Source organism: Drosophila hydei, unplaced genomic scaffold (genome assembly GCF_003285905.1).
Source record: "Drosophila hydei strain 15085-1641.00,03,60 unplaced genomic scaffold, DhydRS2 tig00008114-arrow-pilon, whole genome shotgun sequence".
Classification (NCBI taxonomy): domain Eukaryota; kingdom Metazoa; phylum Arthropoda; class Insecta; order Diptera; family Drosophilidae; genus Drosophila; species Drosophila hydei.
Window position 1 is genome coordinate 5,536,383 of NW_022045827.1, and position 21,993 is coordinate 5,558,375.

The window sequence follows — 21,993 nt, forward strand, 5'->3', positions numbered from 1 at the left end:
TGAGCAAATGTTAAAAACTATATATTAAAAATATAATATATAAAAAAGAAAAGAAAATATGAATCGTATATATACAAACAATAAAAAAACATTACTTTATTTTAACAAAAAGAAAAGAAGATGAAGTAACTGGCAGGAAGCAGTGTTGAGTAACAACAGCAGAAGAAAATGTGAAAATGAATTTTTGTACAATTTTGATAAATTTTTAAGAGCTGTTTTTTGTGCGTGTGGTTTGTTTGTTTGTTTTTCATTTATTCAAATGTGACAAGAGCAAGAAGAAGAGTTGAAAACAGAGCCCACCTGTGTAGGTAAACGTTAAACTAACTGTTGCAGCAAAATGAGTTGTCTAACACTGTTTGTTTTACTCTCGTTTTTTTTTTCAAAATAATTTCAACTGAGTTCCTTGAAAGTAACTAAAGCAAACATATTTCATAATTTGCCTATCGTTTGTAACCGCAATAAAAATATCTAAAAAACAAACTCAAAAGACAATTCCTAATGGTCGTAAATCAGTTGTAAATTTGAGCTTATAGGCAATACTTACTTATAAAACACATACTAGAAATTCTAGAAATTCCTAAACCCCCTCTAGTCCTTCCCCCCCATTAACTAAACTACTTACACAATCGACGCCTAGACTTTAAAATATGTATGTACTTTATATAATTATATATATATATATATAAAAGAATATACTTAAAAATATATTGTAAAACCACAGCAACTAATCAGCGAATAGCGAATATTTGTATATACTATACCAATACATATATATATGCATAATGATTTATGTGCATATCTGAACTATGCGAAATTGAAAACAAATAATAAAGAAATACTCGATCAAAGCGAGGCACTTGTTAACTTTGTGACAGAGCGAACAAAAAAGTTAAAAAGAAATAAGTAAATGAATTATTAAATTGTTGTATAATTTTACAGTTGAAAATATGGGGGCGGGGCAGGTTTAACGATCGTTCTGAATGTTAATAATAGTCAAGTAGCTAAAACAAAAATTAAAGTAAAAAAAACATATGTCCAAAAAGAAACATTTTTTGATTTAATGAAATTTTGATTTAACAAACTTTTTTATTTTTAATTTTTGCTAATAAAATAACGAAATACATTGGAAATGTATTTTGAAATCGTATTACTCCGATAGCCATATAAGACGTTTTTGACGCTCTCGTTAAAATGGAAAATAATTCTGAATAGATAAGTCCAAAAATGAGAACAGACAAAGAAAGATTACAAAAGCCATCTAGAAACATACAGTATACAGTACATAGGCATTTATATGAGGTATATATATATATATATTTGGAAAACCCAAAAGATTGGAAAAATATTTAAAAACTAGTTGAAAACAAACACACACAAACACACACACAGAGACAACATGCATGCAACAAGTTGAGCATTTAAAAAAAAAATAAAAAAGAAAAGGAAAACAACTTTTTGATTGCGTTTGATCAAAGAGGTATGTGTATAAAATATTGATAAATTGAACTAAATGGCATATATACATAAATATATATATATATATATAACAAATTATATAAATTATATAGGAATGTATGTAATTGACATAATGTATGTGTGTGTATCAGAATTACAATAACAAACAAATTTAAGATATATATAAAATGAATTAATAATAACAATTGAAAAATACAAAAATAAATGGCATACTAAAATTTAGTTGCTCATTGCAAAAGAAAATTTCTCAAAAATTCAAAACCAAAAAACAAAACCTTCGCTTAAGCTCTACTGCTGCAGAGTTCTAAAAATAGAACTTTGCGGTGCATTCTTCAACGCAACAGCAACAAAAACCGCACACGCAGCGTTTTCTTATCGCTTGCTTCCGCGTAACTCAATTGCTTTAATTGCAATTTACGAAATTTCGTCGCTTGGCGCGAGTGCGCCTGCACTCAAAAGCACAATCCGCGATGACATCTAATGTCAATAACCTCGCTACAGCTGTAAAGGTAAATGCAGAAATGCAAGCCCAGCTTAACGTTGTGATGGCAAATAGGCAAGCCTCCATCATGCCAATAAACTCAAAAATAGATATCGCCTCCGTGCAAGGCATCACTAACAACAAAAACACGAAACGTAAACAGCCAAATTCACCAAAAACCATCAAGAAAAGGCTCATCTTCGACGAACCAAGCACCAGCAATGCAGCATTAATATCAGAAAATCGATTTTCACTGCTCGTAGAAGAAGATGAAGACTACAGCGAATCACCTGTAGCTCCAGAAGCCCCAGTATTGACCGACCAGCAAACTACACCGAAACCTCGTCCGCCCCCCATATGGTGTCCAAACATCAAGTCTGTGGCCCTACTTCAACAGATAATAGATAAAGTAATTGATGCTAAATCATACGTAATTAAGCCAAAGAAGAATAACATAGGTGTATTAACCCAATGCAGTGAGGACTATCGCAGAGTTATAGACCACTTTACTAAGCTGGAATTGGAGTTCCACTGCTACCAGCTTAAGGAGGACAAACCATATAGAGTCGTGTTCAAAGGGCTTCACTCCAGCACTGATACAACACTAATTAAAAAGGAATTGGAAACCAAAGGCCACACAATTACAAATGTGCACAACCCACTGAGCCGTATGGACAAAACACCGCTAAATATATTTTTTGTTGACGTGGCTCAGGCCCCCAACAACAAAGAAATTTTGGACATTCGAGTTGTCTGCAGGCAACGCTGCACAGTGGAACTGCCAAGAAGATACAACGACCTGACACAATGCCATCGCTGTCAAGAATTTGGACACACACAACGCTACTGCCACAAAGCTCCCAGATGTGTGCGTTGCGCCGGGAAACACGCATCCAAAGACTGCACCCGCGAAAAGGACCAGGCACCAACTTGTGTGCACTGTGAGTTACAGCACCCAGCCAACTATAAGGGCTGCCAAGTATACAAGCGGTTGCGCAAATTGCAATCCCCAGCACAAAAAAGGAGTCCCACACAAACACCGTCTACGGGTCCGAGTACTGCTTCCGAAATTACAAGGCCCCGGAGCATTACCCAAGCCACGAGCTTTGCAACGCCTATTAGTGGTGTTTCTTACGCACAGGCCGCTAGAGGTGGACCGTCAAATAAGAATACCACAAGTGACACTTTGTTCACTGAAATGCTTCAGCAACAACAACGTCAGTTTGACGCAATTAATGCCGAGCTCAAAGCGATGCGAGAAGTACAATCCCAACAAGCAACCATGCTAAACAGTTTAATGGCCATCATAACCAAGCTTGCCTACAAATAATGGCTTTACGTGTGGGTATCTGGAACGCCAATGGCCTGAGAAACAAGACTCAGGAACTGGCTGCGTTTCTCTCACAAGAAAACATAGATATAATGTTAATAACAGAAACTCATGAGTGCCCCACTACACAAATTTTCGGATACGAACACTATCAGGCTCATGGTGAAGGAGCAAACTGCTTTGGTGGATCCTCAATCCTCATACGAGCAACAATACCGCATACACCTTTACTGCCAATTTGCAACGCAACAATGCAGGTCTCAGCCATCACCCTGCCTACGTCTATTGGAGCGATCGAAGTTGCGTCAATTTATCTTCCGCCAAACACTGGTCTGTGTGATCATCACATGGAACAGGTTCTAGGCCAAAGGTTGAATAAGACCCTCATCGGCGGCGACTGGAATGGATGGCACCCATTTTGGGGAAGCAATAGTGCGAATCGTCGCGGAGAAGTCATATTTGAGGCGATTCAAAACTTACAATTCAGCATATTGGCGACTGGAGCCCCCACCCGTTACCCAATTAATGGACACAGGCCCTCGGCAATCGACTTCGCTGTCTACAAAGGCATCTGTGACCGGCAATTGACCATTGAAGAATCCTTGGACCTATCCTCTGACCACCTGCCACTAATAGTCACAATCCACGCGCAGCCACAGCCCTTGCCCATTAGGAAACAACTACTGCCAGCAGGATCAGATTTAGGAGTCTTTAGGCGCGAGCTCCATTACTCTTTGCACATAGAAATGGAACTTAACACTCCTGAAGACGTGGACTACGCAGCAAACAAACTGCAGGAAGAAATAGTCAAAGCTGCGCACCAAGCCGCCCCACCATCTTGCCAAACAAGACAACAGTCTCCGTACAACATCCCCCTCACCTTGGAGGCCCAACACCTACTAATACACAAAAGATGGGCCAGGAGACGCTGGTTAAGATTACGCACGCCTGATGCCAAATCCATGTACAACGAAGCCACGAGGCATCTTAAAGCTGCTCTCGCCCTGCTTCAAAAGAGGTGTATCAGCGATGCGCTGGTACGAGCTGAATCGCCCACTGACGCAGAGTTTCAATTATGGAAATTTACAAGAAAGCTCAAACGGCAGCCAATACGACGTCATCCCATTCGGAGCATTTCTGGTTCCTGGCACATTGGAGACGAAGCTCAAGCTGAGGCTTTTGCAAACCACCTTCAAGACCAATTCACGCCGGTGATTACCGCAGAGGCCTCAGAAATCGAAGCAACAGAAGACATCGTTCTCTCGCCCCTCCCAGCTGAAGACCAGATAACTGGATGTACAAAAGAAGAGGTTCTTGAACACATCAGAAGAGTGAAGGCAAAAAAATCCCCTGGATATGATCTAATAAACGGCAGAGTCCTTAGAGCACTGCCTGACTCCACCATAGACTACATAACTATGGTGTACAACGCCATGCTCCGCATCCGGCACTTTCCAGCCTGCTGGAAGCGCGCCGTGATTGTGATGATTCCTAAGCCTGGCAAACCCGTGGGAGAAATTGAGTCGTACAGACCAATTAGCCTGTTGCCAGTACTCTCCAAAATATTCGAAAGAATATTTCTGGAACGAGTACTGACACATCTGGGACGCCAGGAGGCCATTCCAAACCATCAGTTTGGCTTCAGGAGACAGCATGGAACACCGGAACAGGTTCACAGAGTTGTGCACCATATCCTTGGAGCCTTTGAAGAAAAGATGTACTGCTCTGCCGTCTTTTTAGACATCAAACAGGCGTTTGATCGAGTTTGGCACCTGGGACTGCTGCAGAAAGTGAGGACCACCCTTCCAGCCCCATTTTTCGCGTTGCTATCCTCATACCTTATTGGAAGAACCTTCCAAGTGTCAAGGGGGCAAACAGTATCCTTGACTAGACCAATTATGGCTGGAGTACCACAGGGTAGTGTTCTAGGCCCAACACTTTATACTTTATTCACAGGAGATATGCCAACTCCCGAGCCAAATATAGGAAGTACAGATGCAGTACTCATAGCGACCTATGCAGATGACACCGCCATCTTATCACGTCACGTATCTGCGCAAGAAGCTTCAGACTCACTACAAAAATATCTGGACTCTTTCGGACGCTGGGCAAAACGGTGGTGTATCACCATTAATGCACAAAAGTCTGTACATACTACCTTCGCCACTAGAAGAGGAGATTGCCCAAGCGTTGCATTGGGGCCCACTATTCCCAAAGCCTCAAAAGTAAAGTACCTTGGTATCACTCTTGACAGAAGGCTGACTTTTAAAGCGCACATAAGTCAAGTAACCTCAAAATGCAAAAGCAAGCTAAAAACCCTCGACTGGATGCTGAGAGCTTCAAGCAAGTTGTCTTACAGCAGCAAGGCCGCCATCTACAAGGCAATAGTTGTCCCAACCTTCGTATATGGTATCTCTCTATGGGGCTCCTCGGCGAAGACTACAAGGAACAAAATTCAGACCCTGCAGAATAAAGCACTACGCAGATGGACTGGAGCCAGCTGGTTTGTAAGAAACTCAGTCTTACATAGGGATTTAGCAATTCCCACAGTTGCTGAACTCATTGGGCGACACAGTTCAAGATACGCGGACAGACTTGCAGCGCATCCTAACCATCTCGCAAGCAACCTGGCTATAAACAACAATAGGCGAAGACTGAAGAGATTGCATCCTCTAGACAATATTAGAACTAATTAAGATAGTAGCTACAAGTGCAGAATAATTGGCATATCTGCCCTCCCATTAGTTAAGGTTTAGAGCTAAATGCGCTATAGAGTCTAAGACAATAAGCTGCAACAAAATAAAGAAATAAAAACGAAAAAAAAAAAAAAAAAAAAAAAAAAAAAAAAAAAAAAAAAAAAAAACAAAAACATTTTGCAAGTGTGATAGTGTTCATAATATTCGTTCATTGTAATTTAATGTAATAAAAGAAGAAGCAGTAAACACCCCAAAACACGAGATGATTGCAAATTGAAATGCATTGTCTATATACATATATATTCAATATATATATGTAGACGCGGGCATTGCCGTTTAGAGTAAGGGCAGCCAAGCAAATTGTAACGCAAATTACTTTCAAAAATGAAATACAAAAGAAAAGAAAAAGCAAATAAAAACCGAAAGAGCGACAACAAAAAAATGATACTAATAAACATAAATAATGATTAAATCAAATATTTAAAATGTGTATTTTATTTAGTGTGAGAAAGTGGCAAGAATTGCCACAAAAAATATAAATATAAAGAAAGGGGAACCAATTGCAAACGTAAAACTCTTAAGTGTTCTTCGTGGAGTTACTCTATTTCCCGAGTGCTTACTACTATATATGTAAGATATATAAGACTACTCTGACAATATCTTATAAGCTTCTGCGCATATGGCATAGGGCATTCGATGCTAGGCTTTATTGGCTAGAGGGTGATATGCTAGGCTAGTAAAGTAGTAAGATGCCAAACACTAGAAGACATATATGTGAACATATATACTAGGAGTTATATACATATAATCGGAATCCGTTCAATAAGGCACATACGTAGCTATATACAGAGAACTAGTTGGCATTTATTTGGATGTATTTCAAGTGTTTAAATACTTGATACAACTAGTAAAAAGAAGCTTGGCGGACTTCATAGAGTATATACAGACATTGCTGTTACCATTACCCATTTGTCTCTGTCTTAAATATCAGGCTAAGACTTTATAGACTTTATATATATATTCATCAGGCTAAGACTTTATAGACTTTATATATATATTCATCAGGCTAAGACTTTATAGACTTTATATATATATTCAAAAAGCCTCATCCATTAGTCTCTGTGTAACAAAAACCTCATTTCGCAATGCCACTGTAAGCTTAACTTATTTGTTTAAAGAAAATTATTAAAAAATCATTTCGAATTCTATATAGCATTATTATAGCCTCGCTTCTATCGATGCTATCTTCAGCGTAAGTACACAACTATATATAAAGCCCATAAAATAAATATATTCGAAACAAATCTAATACAAACGCTGCTCTTATAATATTTCTACAAGTCGGACCTTTATTCGTTTATAGTATACTATATATATATATATATCTCTTTAATTCATCATTTCCTTATTTTTTAAATTTAATTGAAATATTGCTTGAACATGATTTCAAGAGTTTTGTTTTTTTCATTTGTCTTCTTCAGTTTTTGTTTTGTTGGATTGCAAATTACATAGAAACTATGAATTAATTAAATTTAAATTTAGTTATAATTTTAATTACAATTTTTAAGACTATTTACTCACTTTGCTTGCTTTGTTCGCCATCATTTGGTAGTTAGTTAATTAGTTAGTTTTAGTTAGTTAGGATCTAGCAGTTATTATTTGCATTTAGTACGTATCGTTTCTTTCTTTACTTTTCGTTTCTCACTTTTGCTTTTATTGATTTCTATTTATTAATTTAATTTGTTTAGAGAGAAGCGAGCTTTGCGTTTGGTTTTTTTTTTGGTTGCTTTTGATCGTCAACTTGGTTTATTAAAACTTAAATAAAAATTACAATAATTAGTTAATTACTTAGAATTTATTTTGGTTTTACATGCGCTGCGCATTTGTTTTTGTTGCTGTGCCTATGTGTGTGTGTGAGTGTGTGTAGGTAGACTGTTTGAGTGTATTAATAATAGTATATAGTTGTAATATTAGATGTACATTATACATTTATATAACACTATATCTGCTTTGTAAAAATTTACAATTGGTTTTGGTTGCTTGTTTTTAATTTCTTCCTTTGCTACAGTTTAGTTTAATTAGTAATTAGTTTTTAGTACATACAACTTGCAAGTAAATTAATCGATTAAAAATCTTTAAATGTCGTTCAAAAAAAACTATTAATTATTATCATATATTACAAAAACAATTATTATTTCTATATATTTTTTTATATATGTATATAAGCTTGTTACGTTACGACTGTTTTACTTGTTTTCTTGTTTGTTGTTTGTTTTTTAAAAGCTTAGTTTATCAAAAATTGTTAATAGATTTATGTATATATATATTGTTTTTGTTGTTTTTTAAACTAGTTTGGCGCGTAAAGCTGTGTTGCGTTTTGCATAGATTTCATTTTCGTTCTATATAAAATTTGCTCTTAAATACTTTTTGTCTTGCGTTTCGAAATGCGCTTAAAGAAAGAACTTAAATAATTTATAACAAACAAATTGGGTTAACATTTAAAATGTACAAAACCAGTTAATCAGTAAAATTTAAAAAAAAAAACAAAAGGAAATGAAAAGGTAGAAAACAAACAAAATTAATTAAATGACTAAGCAATATTAATTGTAATTAGTTTATAAACAATTTCCATAATTTATATATCGTAAATAAATTTAAAGCCAAACAAACGAGATCCTGCTCGTATGCAAATGAAGCAAAAAGCATTTTTTTCATTCCGTGTTTATCTAAGTTTTTTTGTAAAAATTTTGAAAAATTTATCATATTTTTCAAGCATGAGAATAAATAACTTGAGAGTTTGTTTTTGTTTTTTTTTTCGTTTTTTTTTCTTTTTGTTCGAATTAAGTGTGCAAAATGTTTATAAAACAAATTAATTTAAGTTTTGCGCGTAGTTAAAAATATCGTCAACATGAGTTTTAGCTTGAAACAAGTTTAAAAAATATAATATTTTATAGAAAAATATGTACTTGACTTTATAATGTATAAATAATATAGATGTAGGTGTAGGTGTAGGTGTAGTTGTAGTTGTAGGTGTAGGCGTGTGTCTGACTGCGCAGGTGTGAGTGTGCGCTATAAAAAAAGGAGTAACGAGTACGATACAAAATAATATGCATTAAAATCTCAGAGAATAACAAAATTATGACTTATACGACATGACATGACAAAGTTTATATATATATGTATACATATATATATATAATATAAAAGTAAAAGGAAAATCAAATATCGTTTTGAATGAACTTAACAATAGAAAACGCCATTGTAGTACAATTTGTTACTATAAGTATTTTTCTCTTTTCTGTTTTGATAGTAAAAATTCTAATTTAGAGTCTAGCAGCACTTCGAAGATTTGCCAGTCGTTGGTTGCTTGTGATCCATCCATCCATCTATTCATCTATCCGCTCCCATCATTGTTGTCGTCTTTAGAAAGGTCTTTCATTACAGTTGCTCCACTTGCTCCAATTGCTAAATTGCAGCAATCCAGTTCGTTTCAGTTTCAGTTTCTTTTTTCATTTTGTTTTGTTTTTGTTTTTAGGCCACATTCACATGCTGTGTGGGTTTCTTTGGGTCAACTATGGTCCGGCCACCGCTGGGCCTATCCTAGAGCGGATGCAGCTTTGTCGTGTGCACGGTGAGTGCGCTGCGTTGCGTGAATCGTTTGTCACAGTACGGACAGGTGTACGGCTTTTCGCCGGTGTGTGTGCGTATGTGTTTCGTGAGATAGTCCTTCACGCTGAAGGACTTCTCACAGTAGCCACAATGAAATGGTTTTTCACCTGCAATTACGAACAATACACAATTCTGTGGATTAGCATTTATCAAACGGCTGCACCGCACAATTTTATGCCTTTGTTTTGGTTTTTATTTTTTTGATGCCGTGCAGTTCCAACAAAAAACTTTCGTTTCGTTTGATAGATTTTGGTACAGAGTAAATATATATAATATATATTATATAGATATATATATTGATTTGCACGTAATCATCAAACTAATATATATATATATAATTATGCATGTATATATATGTTGCTGATATATGTGTACATAATATATATTTTTTGTTGTTGGTTTTGTGTGTTAAAATGCGTTTTAAAAAGACATATTATTACGTGATGAGATGAGGCGGGGCGATACGTTGTTTCTGGAATTATTCTGGTATTACTTTTACTAGCTTTTTTGTCGTTTGGTTATTACATTGTATACTTGCAGAAGAAGTTATTACTGTGTATGCATAAAATGGTATAAATTTGCATCTTAGATGCTTTTTTCTTTACAGATCTATGAACATATTGTTATCAATCCATATATATTATGTATTACTTAATATTCCAATAATTTCCTTATAGATTAGAGAGTATCATTTGCTTAAACTATTTAAATAAATTAAATACAATATTTAATGATCTGTCTTTTAGATACATTTCATACAAACATAGTTTTTAAATCTGCTGCAAGTAGCTAAAGCTTCGTTTGTTTTTTGTATTTTTATTTATTATTTAAATTTTTTAAAATTTTGCATTGAATTTTGATTGTGCGCTGACTAATCGAAGATTACGGCAAATGCGAACCAAGTTTAATCAAATATTTCAAACAATTTATGACTGCACAAGTTTAGCGTCAACCGATCGCAACTGTACTTTTTTGTGGATCATGTGGACTCTGTGTGGCCTACGCTTTGCCATGCTCTTCGGCGTCTCTGTGTGTGTGCGTGTGATTGTGTGTGTGCGTGTCTGCTTGTGTTTGTGAGCGAGAACGAGAAAGTATCGAGTACTGAGTATATATTGCATATTGAGTAATTGGTATGACAAATGGATATGAAGGCAATTTGCATAAGAGTTTACTTTTTATTTAAATATATATATTTTTTAGAATTGAAAATTGTTTTTATATAATTTTTGTACTTTTTTTATTTTGGTGTATTTGCACTTTGAACGAGTCGAGTTGAGTTTGATTGATTGATTGACTGAGTTGATTTGAGAGTTGATTGATTGATTGATTGATTGATTGATTGATTGACTGACTGAATTGATTTGATTTGAAAATATATTGCTTCTCACCCGTGTGAGTCGTTAAATGTTTGTTCAGGTAATCCTTAACAGTGAACGCCCTGCCACAAAAGCCACATCTAAATGGTTTCTCACCTGTATGTATGCGAGTGTGCTGTTTTAGTGTATTCGATTGAGTGAAGGACTTGCCGCAGTAGGAGCACGTGTAGGGGCGTTCTTTGGGCGTGGCGCTGTTTTTTTTACAATTTTTTTTAATTTTTGAGTATTTGCAGTGCGGGGTAAAAAAAAAACAGAAAAAAAGAACAAGAGAGAGAAAAAGATGAGAATAATTTGATTAGTAACATTCATAATTTGAGTAATATTTCATTGGACACTTAAACAGACAGAGAGAGAGAGAGAAATATATAGAGAGATAACACAATAACAACGCTTGGAGCGCACGGGCCACGCCCCATGGCACTTGAAGGACGCGCCCATGCGCTCAGCCTCGGGACTGATCTTAAGGAAAACAAACAAAAATATATATGTATATATATATACTAAATAAATGGTAAATTGGTTAAACGATATTATCAAGCGAGATGCTGCAGACAGGTGCTCCACAGTTTAGCCCAAGAGCTGAGCAGAGCAAATGATCAAGAGCTCCGCTCAGTTCGCTCTTTCTCTCTCTGGATTCCTTGTGAGTCTGTTTGCAGCATCTGCATCTGTGTTGACTTTTCTATAGATTAGCATATAAATGTGGAATTTACTCTGCTTCGCCCGTGTGTATTTTGCGGTGCATGTTCAGTGTGCCGGGCGTCTTAAATGTTTTGGGGCAATCGGGACATTTATGTCGGATCTTGTGCGCCAGATCCGCGGGCACCGATTGCGTGCTAACCAATACGCTGGTGGCGGCGCCTGTTGTGCCCGCCGGCTGTACTCCAGGATTCGCTTGTATGGCATAGACAGGCACTGAATTGACTACATCACCGCTATCGCTCAAACTAAGTGGTTCCTCCTTAATGATGACCTGCAATCAAGTGAAGTAGATGTATTTAAAATGGATATTTTAAACTTATATACTAAAGTCATATGACTAAAAGGCAACACAATACACTAGCTAATACTATTATGATGATGCTACGGAATGCTAACGGAATGCTATGAGCAAATCGTACCTGCGGATGTGCTACTGTTGCTCCTGTGCCGTTCTTAAGCAGTTTCACTGTTAGGGGCGGCACTTTTTGTGTTGACGGATCGCTCAAGTCTTCCTGATGCTGTTGCTCCTGGAGTTCACGTTGTCGTTGTTGCTCCTGCTGTTGTTGTTGTTCGAGTTGCTGGTGATGGTGATCCTGCTGGTGGTGCTGGACTTGCTGCTGCTGCTGTTGTTGTTGCTGCTGCTGCTGCTGCTGCTGTTGTTGTTGTTGCTGTTGTTGTTGCTGCTGCTGCTGGTGTTGCTGCTCTTCGGGCGTCAGTCTCATATCACGCGGCGCTATGGCTGGCATTTCGTCAGGCGTCACCGGCGCCTCCTGATGATCCATAAACGCTTGCTGTCCAGTCGTCAGCATGGCCGCATTGAATACGTTGCCGCAGTGCGAGCATTTGTATTCGTTGGGATTCTGCGTTACAGAATTGACGCCATAAACGCTACACACAATGCAGCGCGCCAAAAATGCCGTCTGATGCGTCAGCCGATGGTGCTCATCCACCTCCAGCGCGCTGGCAAACTTATCATCACAGTTGGGACACGCATAGCTTAGCGGTTTCAATTGCTGCTGCTGCTGCTGCTGCTGTTGTTGTTGCTGTTGCTGCTGCTGCTGATGCTGCTGCTGTTCGATGAGAGCACTCTGGGCATTGAGTGAGATGCCATGGCAGAGCTGCATATGCTCCGCGGCATGCTGGATGCGCTCGAACTGCTGATGGCACATGGGGCAGTAGTGCGGACTGATGACATTCGGATCCATGCTGAGATTGGGCAGAAATGTTGTCTTAAGCGTGTCCATGCTGTGGCTGGTGGGGACTGCTGATCCTCCTGCTGCTGCTGCTGCTGCGGCTGCGGCGGCGGCTGCGGCTGCTGCAGACGTTATGTTGTTGGCTATCACGGCGGCCACTTGATGCGTCGGCTGTCCCTGTTGCGTGTGCGGATGTGGCTGATGGTGTTCCTCGGGCCGTGGCAGACGCAATTCCTGTGGGTTTGTGCTAGACTTTAACATTTCTCTCTTCAAGCTGGCAGTCAGGCAGGCAGACAGACAGGCAGTCAGGCAGTCAGGCAGGCAGGCAGGGCGGGCTTATAGTATATCTTATTGCTGAGTGATTTTCGTTTCTATATATATTTTTTGCTTTTAGTTTAGTTTAATAAGCGGCTTAGGTATGCGCGTGTATTTCCTGCGGCACCAGTTCTGTAATGATGCATTTTTCAGGCAAAAACTCAGCATTTGATATTAATTAGTTCGTTAAGCGTAGCCCAACCAAGAAAATTCGCATTCAAATGTTTCTTCTGTTACATGTTTACATGCTCAACATGTTAGCAATACCTGAGAAGTAACATCCGAATAATGATTAATTTCAGGTAAATTTCTTGTAAAGCATGACTATATATAAAACCCTATATAAGAAATCATTACATTTGAATAGAATTTACGTGTGTTTTCAATAAGTTCGCATTTAAAACCATTCAAAAATTCGACTAATCGTTTTGGAAGCCGATCTCCACTAAATAAATATATTGCTTTTAATCTATATACTAAATTCGATCATTCTATATAATTTATGTACTAATATGTGGTATATAAATACATGTATATTTCAAATAAATTTTTCTTGAGTTTTAGAATAATTTTGAAAAACAACATAACCTATATTCTTTTTTTTTTAATTAATATTATGTAGGATGAATTCCTAAGGGCTCAACGACTTAGCTCGTGTATACGATATTTCAATTCGTAAGGCTCTGCAATCCAGAAATAGCAATGCCATGAAAAGCTAACTTCCTTTTTCATGCCCTGAGAGTCTACGTGCATAAAAAAAAGAATTTCATCAAGCGAGGCGAAGAAAGCTACGGTGCGGCGAGATAACAAAAGCTGTGACTGTAGTTGCTCGCACACAAGCAAAATAAGAAAAAAGCGGGCTGTCCTGTTGCAGCAAGTGTGAAGCAGAAAAGGCATAATAATAGTAGAAAACACAAACGCACACACACTCAGAGGAGAACAAATAGCAAAAGGCGGCGCAAATTAAGCGTAAATTAGCACAGAAAATCAGAAATTTGACGAGGCTAGCGACGGCGGTGGCGGCAGCGGCGGCGGCGGCGGCGACGACGACGACGACGACGACGACGGCGACAGCAACGGCGACTCGCCTCGCGCGCAAAACGAAACGAAATCGGAAATCAGTTGGCGCTGTCGCTGCTGCGGCGGCTGCTTCTACCGATCTCTGTTTCTGTGTTTCGCTGCTTCTGGTTGGGTTCCCCCAAGTTTGACCCCCAAGTCTCCCCCCTCAAGACACACACACATATGCAAAGTCACACACACACACGTATGGGGACAGGCAATGCGTTCGAATCGAAAATTTTTTCGGTCCGTCACTGTCATATTCTAAATTCGGAATTCTATTTTGATTTTTTTTCTTTTTTTTGTGCTGCGTTTGCTGCGCGTTTTTGTTCCAAGCCCTTACCAGCGTTTCCACGTATTGCACTTCTATTTTATTACGGCCGTTTTTATGGCGAATTTGCCAATCAATTCAACAACATTTTCTTTGTATTTGTACAACAAAAATACATTAACTTTTCACTTTTATTATTATTTTTGGCGAAAAATGTACAAGTACAACAAAAAGTATCGAAGACATCGATACTTTTGCTTATTCTACTTTGTACCGAAATTCGAACATCGATAATACATCGATATTTGTAGCCCGGTGCTGCCAGATGTTTAACATAAGATGCTTAACAGCAGTGACTGACACTTAATGGTCACAGCTAGTGAGCATGCTGATATGTGACGTCAGCTCTCCGATTTTTACATCAAAATCTAATAGTTTGCGATATAAAATTTAATAATAATATGACCATACACAGTAATTTCATAGCATATTATACAAATTTATAAACAATTATATAAAATAATTTATATGTATACATATATATACATACATTGAGTATTGCTCATCTCTAACGCCGATACCAACAGAATGTGTAAGCGCACCTTGATTGGTTTTACCGTGCTCCTCACTTAGCATAGTTACTCCACAGTTTAACAGAGCTTTTGTGAGTGTGTAATGTGCTTTTCTAATTTCACAACATAGCTAAACACGAAAAGTTTTTAAGTTGCAAATATAAGTAATTGAGTCGAATTTCAATAAAAGCGTCAATTTGCCTTATAATATATACAACGGCCAAGCAGGCAACTTGGTCAGACTATCATCAAACAACAGTAAATAGGGGACCAAGGATAAAAGTCGAATCAGCCAGCATTAAAGTTTGTTTGTTTCGAAATTCCTGTTAAGTGTAAATAATTTTCGGTTTCTTATGTTGAATAGAATGTCGTCGCCCTGGTCCAAAGTCAGCAATGAGCCAGTGCAGACAATCAACCTGGCGGACATTATGTCCGAGCAGTATGCACATCGGCTGCACGACAAAGAGCTGGAGCAACAGCAAAAAAAACAACAAAAGCAAACACTGCCCACAGTGACGCCCACACCCTCTTCCATAAATGCCAAGAGTTACTTAAATATAGCTAGCACATCAGCAAAAGCCAGTGAGGAGGCGACGACCAGCAGCGATACAGGCGACTGGGAAGATTATTCGATGCTACTCAATAACGAAGGCAAGGGGGAGGCTGAAGCATTGCCAGCGAGCATGCTGACCATGTTGGAGGATGAAGCTGAATCGGATGCGGTCATAGCTCAAATGTTGCAATCTCAGTTTGATCACGAGTACAACGAGGAGCTGCGACGCATCGAACGGCAACAAAATAAACAATCCAAGGTGACGGTGACGCTGAACAAATTTCTTCGCAGCGGAGATGCTGAATTTCTGCACGATACCGAAGCCGATGAGGACTTCGAGGAGGATGAGCTGGCGTGCCTCAAGCAGGACTGGGATTGCTTTGAGACCAACGAAAAGATGCTGGATGCCATACCAAAGTGCGGCTTCAAATTGGATAAAGAGGGCGAAATGATAACCAAGCACGATCCGCAGTTGTGCGGCGTGCGCAATGCCCAGCGCGTGATGTCCTTCCCGCCAGAGTTTCCCACGGGCGATGGCGCCTGCTTCGACATGAAGTTATCCAATAAAGTAGATATACTTGAATATAATTATGATTGTATTTAATCGAACTCTATCGACAGGTCTTCAATCAGCTGAAAGCTTACTCTCGACGCGGTCGCGCGGATCGCAAGGAAAAAGTCGCCACAGCTGAAATGGGCGTGGATGCTGCCACGCGTCTGCTGCTCTACAAGTTGATTAACAATCAAATATTGGAGCAAATCAATGGCATCATATCCACAGGCAAGGAGGCAGTTATTTTGCACGCCAACTCCGATGCCAGCTACACGGGCACCAACGAGCACGGTCATGGCAATGGTGTGCTGATGCCAGCCGAACTTCTGCCCAAGGAGTGCGCTATCAAGGTGTTCAAGACAACGCTGAATGAGTTCAAGCAACGGGACCGGTATATCAAGGATGATTATCGGTTCAAGGATCGTTTCAGTAAACAGAATCATCGCGTCATCATCAACATGTGGGCGGAGAAGGAGATGCACAATCTGATGCGCATGCAGAGCATTGGCCTGAATGTGCCCGATGTGGTGGTGCTGAAGAAACATGTTCTGGTCATGCGCTTCATTGGCGACAATCACAATGCCGCGCCCAAGCTGAAGGATGCGCATTTGAGCGCTGCTGAGTTGAGCTGTGCCTACGAGGAAATCGTTGCTGCAATGCACAAGTTATACAATGAGGCGAAGCTGGTGCATGCCGATCTCAGTGAATACAATATACTCTGGTATGAGGGCAAATGCTGGTTCATAGACGTGGCCCAGAGCGTGGAGCCCGAGCATCCCAGCGGCCTGGAGTTTCTGATGCGCGACTGTGGCAATATTGTGAACTTTTTCGAACGTCGCGGCCTGCCCAACATCTACACCAAGGAGCAGCTGTTCGAGTTCATCACCTCGCTGAATGCGGAAACGCATAATGCAGCCATGCTGGAGCGCATTCATACGCGTGGCGCCTCCATCAATCAGGCAACGGTGCCCAATCAAACCGAATGCCCCGATGAGCTAAAGCCGCTCGAATATCCCTTCGAGCTGGCCTGGGAGAAATCACAGCTAGAGCGGCAAGTGCGCAGTGAAGAGGCTGAACAGCAGGAGGAGGAAGTGGAGGAGCAGGCTGACCAAAGCGAAACGAAGCTAAACAACGACACCAAGAACACTGCCAAATGTGCTTAAAATGTTTAATGCGCGTTTGTACTTAGATTGAATTTATAAAATTCATGCAACTATTAAGATAACTCAAATATTTGATTAGTTTTGCAGCTCGAACTGGGATCTAGAAATTATCTTAAGTTGTTAATTTCGTTAAGCAATAGTAAAATATCTTTTAAGTTTTTAAGTTCAGACATTCGAACTCTGTCGCTTCAAGGTCATATTAAACATAGTTTTACAGACATGAGAATTACCATATATATTTGTATATATATATATATATATATATATATATATATATATATATATATATAGGGTACATTTGTTTACTTTGTCTTGATAGCTTTGAACTTGAATGCAAATTGTTATTAATCAATTAATGCAAAAATGTTAAACTCTTTGTGGCGAGTGGCACACGCGGCACACCCACATCCGGGCTAGTTGCTGCACAGCCACGCCCCCTCCTTTTGCCACACGCCTTTAGCGAGCAATTGAACTCAGTTGAGCTGCGCATTTTGCCATTAATTGAGCGATTTCTCTGCGAGGCAAAAATCATTCAATTGATTAAATCATTTCCATGCGCATTCGAATTGCATTCGATTGGATCAGCAGCAGCCGCAGCCGCAACAGCAACGGCATCAGCAACGAACTGCGGTTTGCCGCATGCAACGTGACGATCAGCAGTTTTTATACTCTGCAAACGTTGGCTAAGTGGGCATATTGAGACGGTGCCTAGGTTGATATATTTTATATTTTGGGAAATTTGGGAAATATCTTGATGAAAAAGTCGTAATTAAAAATAATACAAAATCTGACATCTGAAGAAAGAATTGTTAACTGTTTCATAAAAAGAGTTTTGAAGTCTTCAAAAATTTTGCCAAATATTTTAACAATATTGTTTTCCTAGTTTCCATAGTCCAGGAGTACAAGTTCAAGCTGCAGACGAAGTTCGAAAAAACATGAAAACATATATATGGTAAAAACTATTTTAAGAACTCAAAAAACCTAATAAATATTTTATACTAATTTTTTAAACTTTGTTTTAAAGCAAGAAATATTCGATAATCTTACGAAAATATTTCGAATATATTCTAAAATATATTTCATAAATTTTATTCAGATTATACAGTTAGAATATCTATATTTGACTTCGAAGACCACTAGAAAATTGGGCTTACTCCAATCTTACCGCATACCCAATTTTCTGATAGATCATCTCAGAGCAGAGTGAAGCATTCCTCTGGAGCATTCCTATTCCTATTTATATTTATTTAATTTGTTTGCGTCTCGACGTAAAGCCACGTAGAAATAAGCTGGACTTTAGTATAATAAATAGAGCGCTTTATACGTCAGCAATCACTACATATATATATAGGTACTATATGGTATATATACAGACATTGAATAAACAAATCTGGAATCTTTGCTGAGTGCAGTTCGAGTGGAAATGCTCCATATGCGCTTGGCATACCCTTTATAAAGACGTAATTAGCCCGATGTTCAGTCAACTATAAAGCAAATTAGACATATAAATATATATATACATACATTGATTTTCCTGATTTGTCAGTCGAAATGTATTAAATGTTATTCACTTTTGATGTAATATAATAGTCTTGAGTAAATATATTTTATTACAGATTCTGTGGGAAGCTCGTGAATCAGATTAGTATATTAAATAACCATTGCGATGTGTTTAGTAATATGAGTTGTACAGTTAACATATAGTAAAAAATATATTTTGTTTTATATATTTATTAATGTTTTTTCTATTAATTTTAAATTTGTAATTTGATAAATGTTTAATATTAAGTTAGATAAGAGATTGAAAGCGGCTTGGTAATATATTAATGAGGCAATATAGAGGTATACACATATATTTTTATTTTATTTTTATTTAAATAAAATTAAATTTTTATTTTATAAAGTGTTAAGAAGTCATTCAAATCAAGCTTAATTTTTTTTTTTTGCTAAGAACTTTTTGGAAAAAAAGTGAGGCAAGAAAATGAAATAGAATAAATGTTTAAAGTCGGTTTATATAAATTAAATTTAAAAAAGGAAATTATTTAAATACTTTAAGGAAATCTTCGAGATTTTTTAATTATTTATTTGGAATAACAAACCAACCCATTTGCTTTCAAGCTGAAATTTGAATTTGTATACCCGTTCAGCAAGCTGAATAAGGTATATAGGTTTCGTCTAATGTGTGTCCTGCTGCAATTCTGCTGCTGAGGCCAGATACTTGAAATTTGTAATATAAATTACTATTTAATATTTAAGCTTCTTAGGATAAGCTAATTAGCATCGAGATATATCATAAAAAAAACTAGCATTATCTTTGTGGAGCTACTCAAATGCTAGATTTATAAATTCTGAAATTCTCATTTGCTTCTTGAAATTTCTCAATAATACATATATCAGCTCTTCTCCCTTCCCTTTAATTAGCTATGTGCCAAAAGGGTATTTGGCCATTCGACTATAGTTAATCTTTCTATATGACGTTCGTTGCTGTTCTTTGTTGTGGCATATGCACATGTATGCATGTATGTATGAATGTGTGTATTTTGTTAATTTTATTTTGTAACAAGACATCAATCAAAATTGAACTCTCAGCAATCAGCAGACGCTCGAACTGCGAATATTATGGATGGATTTTAAATGTGGCTCGTGCTTGGATTTCTTCTTCCATTTCTTTCATTTTTTGTCTCCCCTGTTGTTCAGTTTATATATGACTTATTGGTATTTATATACTTTTTATTTCTTATTTTTCTTTTGACGTTGGCAACAGGCAACAACAACTGAAAACACTTGGCGTCTATTGAAATTGTGAAATAAATATTCAAATATACGTACATACATATACACATACATATATGTATGTATATGTATATTATTTATATACTAGATAGGCCCCATTAGGGGGCCCGACTGTTGCTATTGACGCAAAACAAAGCGACGAAAAAAATAGAAAAAAGTGCGCGAAAGTCGCGCGTCTTTCAGACTTAACTAAAATAGACAAAACATAGCCCATGTAAGCTATATATATTTGTCAGATAAAATGATATGTGCTTGAATGAAATATATAAAGAATTTGCTAAAAAAAAAAATAAGATATATACTTAAAACTTATATATATAAATTCCGCAAAAAAGTAATAGAAAATTCTTATTTGTACTGGAACAAAAAAAAAATAAAAATATATATATAAGAGGTCTGTTCAAATAGTATGTAGAATATAGTATTTTTTCAAATATTACTTATTAGTTCAGGAATATGTGTTTTTCTAATCCTCGGAAAACTCTTATAGAGATTCTTTGCTATATTTATTGGAATAGGCAAAAAGACTTTACTTTTTAAGCAGACCTCGTATAAATATATTCAATAATTGCACGGTAATTATTATTATTAATATAAAATTATATTTGCGTCTGGGCCACTTAAAAAAGAATAATAAGCAGTCGCTTAATCGAAGAAAAACAATTTAAGGGAAAAATAACAAATAAAAATATTAATTTTAATAATATTTTGCTTCCAAGATGAGGTCAACTCAATGAGACAATCGTTAAATAGGTTCGACACAAAGAAGAACCCGAGTAGAGTATAATTAAATATAATTTTAATTTATAAATTTTTTTTAATTTGTTGACCTGTTTCTTCTATCCAATATAACATTAATATCTCATAAAGATGCCCAAACAATTAAGGCCTGAACTTTGCCTTAATTAAGCGGAACGAGCTAGCAGCAATAATCATAAGAGTTCCATAAAACGTGGCTGAAAGAAATTAAAGTGTCCAAACGTGTAATCAAGACACCCTCGCCGTCGCCACCTCTCAGTGTCTCAGTGCTTGACCAGCTTAAGCTTTGTTGCTAAGAGCTGAATTAACATTTTTTCTTAAGTGTACACAGCAGATCCAGCGCATTGCCAGGCGCAATAATCATAAAGAAAAGCATAAGGATAGAGCAGCAAACGTGTGCGAACGGCATTGCAGTGCAAGATAAAACAGAAATTGCATTTGGCCTCATCAAATAAACTGTTTAAACGTGTAATCAAGGTACCCGGTGCACCTTCTGCTGATTCAATACATCCAGAAAACAGCTAAAGCGAAAACAAGCAGTAGTTATATCGCCTCTCTCTTCCTCTCTGCTTTTAAATAAAAGCTTTATAACACACAGCTTACCTAATTTTTCCCCTTGAGTGTATTTCACAAGAGACCACCATTTCACACACACACATGCGCTTGGTCACTTGACATGCTCCACGAAGGAGGCTCGTCTCATGCCAGTGCTGCGACTGCGCAGTCCGCACAAAAGAGAGAAGACACAAAGTTGAAGTTCTGTACGCGTCGCTACATCTCTGTCTGCCTAGGCAAAAGCTTTGCTGCCGAAAAACAGTTTCAGTTTGAGTATGACCACAAAAGAGACAACAAGAAATGTGCCAACTCCACACACACGTACACATGAGCTTGATGATGATGGCCACTTGACTGTGCGCAGCGCAGGAGGCTCGTCGCTTGACAGTGCTGCGCTGCGACTGCTCAGTTAGCTTCATGTTGACCAAACAATGGGAAATCGTGACTAAAGTGGCCTCCTCAAGTAGCGAACGTTGCTGC

General features: G+C 37.7%; 2 protein-coding genes across 8 annotated transcripts; one reads left to right on the forward strand and one right to left on the reverse strand.

The window, feature by feature from the left end:
• Positions 1–9,500: 9,500 nt before the first annotated feature.
• LOC111605472 (chorion transcription factor Cf2) lies at positions 9,501–14,822 on the reverse strand. Of its 5 annotated transcripts, none has more exons than XM_023323992.2 (5): positions 14,638–14,822; positions 12,147–13,367; positions 11,739–11,998; positions 11,041–11,219; positions 9,501–9,759 (listed from the first exon to the last, which is right to left on the reverse strand). In XM_023323992.2, the coding sequence occupies exons 2-5, from the start codon at positions 13,179–13,181 to the stop codon at positions 9,584–9,586; spliced, it is 1,650 nt and encodes a 549-aa protein (XP_023179760.2). In that variant the 5' UTR covers positions 13,182–13,367; positions 14,638–14,822; the 3' UTR covers positions 9,501–9,583. The 5 variants fall into 5 exon arrangements, with proteins under 5 accessions (XP_023179760.2, XP_023179762.2, XP_023179764.2 ...); XM_023323994.2 differs by having other exon boundaries at positions 11,739–11,986; positions 12,147–13,502; XM_023323996.2 differs by having other exon boundaries at positions 11,125–11,219; positions 12,147–13,502.
• A 316-nt stretch (positions 14,823–15,138) lies between these two features.
• On the forward strand, positions 15,139–17,528 carry LOC111605471 (serine/threonine-protein kinase RIO3). Of its 3 annotated transcripts, XM_023323990.2 has the most exons (4): positions 15,139–15,157; positions 15,215–15,440; positions 15,502–16,258; positions 16,312–17,528. In XM_023323990.2, exons 3-4 carry the CDS (start codon positions 15,503–15,505, stop codon positions 17,404–17,406), a joined length of 1,851 nt encoding a protein of 616 aa, XP_023179758.2. In that variant the 5' UTR covers positions 15,139–15,157; positions 15,215–15,440; position 15,502; the 3' UTR covers positions 17,407–17,528. The 3 variants fall into 3 exon arrangements, with proteins under 3 accessions (XP_023179758.2, XP_023179756.2, XP_023179755.2); XM_023323988.2 differs by lacking the exon at positions 15,139–15,157 and having other exon boundaries at positions 15,186–15,440; XM_023323987.2 differs by lacking the exons at positions 15,139–15,157; positions 15,215–15,440 and having other exon boundaries at positions 15,447–16,258; positions 16,312–17,527.
• Positions 17,529–21,993: the final 4,465 nt, after the last annotated feature.